This window comes from Helianthus annuus, chromosome 16 (assembly GCF_002127325.2).
Source record: "Helianthus annuus cultivar XRQ/B chromosome 16, HanXRQr2.0-SUNRISE, whole genome shotgun sequence".
Taxonomy (NCBI): domain Eukaryota; kingdom Viridiplantae; phylum Streptophyta; class Magnoliopsida; order Asterales; family Asteraceae; genus Helianthus; species Helianthus annuus.
The window spans coordinates 13,901,431-13,906,590 of NC_035448.2; the positions used below are offsets into that span (position 1 = coordinate 13,901,431).

Genomic DNA, 5,160 nt, shown 5'->3' on the forward strand with positions numbered 1-5,160 from the left:
GAGACAACAGTACACGTGTCAAAACCTGACTGGTCTTTGAGGAAAGTTCTTAACCTTTGTCTTGAGCCGGGTTGGAATCCGTGAAACGGCATTTTATGGGGTGTCAACTGGCTATTTTTGAAAAAACGGCGTTGACCTGGCTATTTTCGTGATTTCCCCTTTTAATAATTCTAACTATCAGTCATTGCCCAGCAACGATCCCAACTTAAAAAATAACTAGTAGTGATCCCACCTTTTCGTAGACTGTAAACCAATAGACCTTTACTAAACCGAAACGGATACGAGACAAAAAAAATTGAGGTTTTGTTAGTAAAAGTCCATTGTTTTACAATATGTGATAAAATGAGACTACCACTGGTTATTTAATAAGTTGAGACCGTTACGAGCCATTATTAAAATTTATTATTCCTAAAAAAAAATTAAAAAAAAAGGTCAATCGGCGATTCGCACATTTGCAATCCCAGCGTTATTCCAACGCTAAACGAAATCAAAATCAACGGGTCACACTGCCTTCGTCCCTACAAACACACTCTAAAACCTTAGATATAACCGCTGCAACTCTCTCCCACTTGCATCTCATTTCGAGTTTCCTCTTCTCTTCAATTCAATCATGTCAGATGAAGAGCATCATTTCGAATCAAAGGCCGATGCCGGAGCTTCCAAAACCTACCCGCAACAAGCCGGTACTATCCGCAAAGGCGGTCACATTGTTATTAAAAACAGAGCCTGCAAGGTTTGTGCTTCCTATTCTAACTTCTTTATCACGTTTTAGTTGTTTGATGAATTAGAATAATCTGGAAGTTGATCACGGTTGTGACGGATCACTTTTAATGACTTGGATTGATTGATTATGTGTGGAGAATTTATTAGTTTGTTTTAGATCTGTTACCTTCTGGTTGTGTTTGTTGTTGTTGTTGTAGAGTTGATTACTTGATCTATGCAAGACTTATTAGTGGCTATGTATATGAAGATGATTTTCATTTGTTTTGGCAAAAATATATATTTTAAAATAGAGTAAAACGCCAAAATGTCCGTAAGTTTACGTCACTTCTGCCACTTCAGTTAAAAAATAAGCTTTTTGTATCTGTTTTATTTTTGTTGCCATTTTCATCCAACTGCCAAAATGGTCCGTAAGTTTACGTCACTTCTACCCCTCAACCCCGTCTCCATAGTGTAAAAATACCCCTTAACTCCTTTTTCGTAGTGTAAAAATACAGATCCTAAAAAAAAATTAGGATACCCCTAACCTTTTGGGCGAGGTCATAAGGCATGTCCAACCTTAGATACCAACAACTTTGTTAAGTGTGGGGTGATCTCGTGGGCGGTCTCTACTTGGGCAACCAAATACCAAGCCGTGAGCTCCTTGTTGGCAAAACAGACAGTATTGGTTGGTACAAAGGATTGGACGTTACACTCATATTTTCTTAGTTATATCATGAATTTGTGCATTGATTTACAATCTCAAAACTCTTGCATCTTGTCTTGGTGAGTTTACCTGTAAATTGACACACGCATGATACTTCTTTATATTTTTACCAGGTTGTAGAAGTTTCCACCTCTAAGACTGGCAAGCACGGTCATGCCAAGTGTCACTTTGTCGCAATCGACATCTTCAATGGAAAAAAGCTTGAAGATATCGTCCCATCTTCCCATAACTGTGATGTATGTAATCACAATTTTTATAAAGCTCCCATTTTTGTTCCTTATTGTGTGGATTTCTTTAATCAAGTTATCCCTATTTTGCAGGTCCCTCATGTTAGCCGCACTGACTACCAGCTCATTGATATTTCTGAAGATGGATTTGTACGGTTCTTTCTGTTATCGCTTAATTAAGTAAATTTTTTAAACATGGGTTCGGTTTTGATAATTAATGAGTTATATCAGGTGAGTTTGCTGACCGAAAACGGTAACACCAAGGATGACCTGAAATTGCCGACCGATGATACTCTCCTCACACAGGTATATTGTTTTCTTTTCCATTGGTTGTCATCATAACATGAATTCTAAACTTCATCATCATCATCATCATCATACTCAGTAAATCCCACAAATAGGAAGCTAAGATAGGGTATAATGTAGGAATAGAGAGGCTGCTTCTAGTGAGACCCCCGGCTCGATAGTAGTTTTGCATCAAGCCTTGGACATAAGGCACATAACACTCAGCAATTGGGACAAAAGCCGATTAAAGCATGTACCCCCTTGTCTTTCGGCTATCAACGTCACCACATGATGCATGATCAACCGTCCCTCACTTTTTAACCTTATTCTCACGAAATTAGTAAAATAACATTAAAATTAGTGCACTTTCACTTTTGGCCCCTGATGGCCGACGCATATATACATTATATGCGCATACCGCAAGCGTAGCGTGGAATTCTGAACCTGTGTATGTTAAATAATTTTTTAATCTATAACTATAATATATGTATGCTTAAATAATGTGCAGATAAAAGATGGATTTGCAGAGGGGAAAGATTTGGTTGTGAGTGTGATGTCAGCCATGGGAGAGGAGCAGATCTGTGCTCTCAAGGACATTGGCCCTAAATAATTCTGTTATAATTTATTTGAAAGAAAACTGTTGTGATATAAGCAGATACTTTTTTTCTGTTGTAATACTATCATTTTTTTTTTCTGCACTATTATGATTGGTCCATTTGGGCTCTGAGCAGGTGCATTTTACTGGTTTCCTGTACTTTGAATTCCTCTAGCGTTGTATGCTGAGAATGTGACGTTTACGAGACGTTGAAAGATAGTTGATTCAAAACTAAATAAGCTTATTTAACCTGTGGTTTGTAACTCGTTCGAATTTAGCTTAAAGAACTAGTTGGCTCGTATAATGTTCTAGCCAAGTTCGTGCTAATGTGAACTCGCCTGGTTAATAAGACCGGCTATATTATATCCCTTCTCGTTCACATCTTCGGGTCCAACAATTTTTTATCTGCTACGACCTTCATAAATATAAACTTTTTCTTTTTGAAAAAAAAACAAGCTAAACTTTTCAGTCATGAGATGGTTCAAGTGAAAATTCTGAACCAAGCCTTCTTGATTTGTGTTATTACTGATTTGAATCCGAGTTGGTGCTAGCTAAACGTAAAAAGATGTTTGGTTTAGGCTTTCAAGATTGTTCAACAAATTTCATTGATGTTAATAAAAATTTTAAATCTATTTGAAATTTTTTATAATAATTTTGTGTTTAACATTGAATTTTGACCAGTCGACATTTTGGTCTTTGGATTGACAGGAGGAAAACACGCTTGTGTAGATCTAATAGGGGTTTCCCCCTTTGGGGGCGACAAAGTGACCAAACAAGAGAAAGCATGCATTGACAACCAAGACGTGTTTATCTCATTTGCGTTTGACACTTTTGGTTTCCTTGAAACAGAGGCTGTGGATCTGCTTAGTCGAGTCCAAAGGGTCATGTATAGTAATGTTATGACCCCGAGATCTAAGATTGTAGTTTTTAAAAGATTTGATTTTGCTATTCAAAAAGGGGGGTAACGACGCATTGACTATTGTTTACCTTCTATTTTGATGTAAATTATATTTGTTCTAAACTATAAGAATATATATCATGAAGCTAGGTGGAAATATAAGGAGTATTGGACATATTGAATTTACTTCTTAAAATACATAATAATTCGAAAGCGTGAATTCTTTCACTCAAATATTGATGAGAATAACATCTTGTATAAAGTGGGGGTGCATCCGTCCCCTGAATGTTTCGGTTAGAAGTGTAAAATTTCCTATTTTTCGTCCGAAAATTTTAAAATTATATAGGATTGTCTCCTCAATTATTTTGCCTAACTATTTATACAATATATAAATTAGGTTCCATGACTTTCCGCCCCCTCGGAACTTTTGGTCAAATTCTGCCACTACTAAGGTGCCTCTATGGGTATTTGATAACGATGAATGCAGGGGTGGAATCAGTAACGAGTCAAGTAATCCTAAGAAAACTCCATATATAATAATTTCCCAAAGCAAAATAATACAACAGATATTTCAAAATTTAATTTAGTTGATTAGAACCATATAAACCGATACACATAACTCCAACTAAAAAAATGGAACCCCTTTTATCGTGTATTAAATGCATTTATTTCTTACCCACATGGGTAGAAGTAGATAAACAAGAATTTATTCAAACTAGGGGTTACACTCGCCGCTCCGCGGCGGGTGACTCGTTTTTTAATAAATTATATAACGAAAACGTAGATGCAGTGGTTAAATTAACGTTAATGGCGGGAAACCTGTCAATGTTGGTTCGGTTCATTATAACATCGGTACAGTACCGGCACTAGAGATGACTATCTGATTTATTAACAAATTTCAAATGGAAACTTAGACGCCATGGTAAAACTAACGTTAATAGCAGGAATCCGGTCGAAATTGGTTAAGCTCATTACGGTACCGTTACGATACCGAAACCCTATATAGCAACCGAAAATGAAAACTAAAATAATAAAGTCGTGATATTATCAATATCGAGATGTGTTTTACATCGATCAAAACAATTAAAACGAATAAGGATACCGGTATCAACATTCGTTTGATATCAGTCTTTGGTTCAATAATACCGTGTTTCTACGAGAATTTGATTAGCAGTAGGATACCGGCACCTCGTATACCAAACAAAAGAGATAATGTAGAACCATGGGGGAAAACACATCGTAAACTTTACGTCGGAATGTAGATAAACACGAATTTATATTGCCACCTGACGTAAAACGTAGAAAATTAAAGGAGTCAAAGTAATAGCTTTTTAAGTTTTTAGAAAGGTAGGAGCAAAAAATAATGAATTTAAATGTTGAGATAATAACATAACTTTAACTAAATGAAAAAAAGAAAAAAAAAGTAACTGAACTTTAGTGGCAAAATTTCAAATACATAAAAGTAAACTGAAGCAAACCATTGTTAGTAATTGATATATATAATAATTTTTACATGATGAAAGAAACTAATAATGGGTCCCAATAAGAAAATGATCTAATATTATCCACACATTGCTAATAAGAGCACCCGTAACGGAGAAAATGATCTAATATTATCCACACATTGCTAATAAGACCACCCGTAACGGACGTTTAATGTTCAAAATCCACCATCAATCACGCCCAATCTCGCCCGACTCCCACCCCCGTGGGCGTTATTCGGTGTTTT

The 5,160-nt window shown here is 36.0% G+C and overlaps 1 protein-coding gene across 1 annotated transcript; it reads left to right on the top strand.

Annotated features, from left to right (window-relative positions):
* Window positions 1-483: 483 nt before the first annotated feature.
* Window positions 484-2,702, top strand: LOC110915453 (eukaryotic translation initiation factor 5A). The gene is made up of 5 exons (XM_022160153.2): window positions 484-733; window positions 1,540-1,662; window positions 1,747-1,803; window positions 1,885-1,959; window positions 2,447-2,702. The coding sequence occupies exons 1-5, from the start codon at window positions 611-613 to the stop codon at window positions 2,546-2,548; spliced, it is 480 nt and encodes a 159-aa protein (XP_022015845.1). The 5' UTR covers window positions 484-610; the 3' UTR covers window positions 2,549-2,702.
* Window positions 2,703-5,160: the final 2,458 nt, after the last annotated feature.

Excerpts from the sequence above, each read along its gene's own strand:
- LOC110915453 (XM_022160153.2), top strand. The coding sequence starts at position 611 with ATGTCAGATGAAGAGCATCATTTCGAATCAAAGGCCGATGCCGGAGCT. Across the intron at positions 1,663-1,746 it reads CATCTTCCCATAACTGTGAT|GTCCCTCATGTTAGCCGCAC; the intron begins GTATGTAATCAC and ends CCTATTTTGCAG. Across the intron at positions 1,804-1,884 it reads ATATTTCTGAAGATGGATTT|GTGAGTTTGCTGACCGAAAA; the intron begins GTACGGTTCTTT and ends GAGTTATATCAG.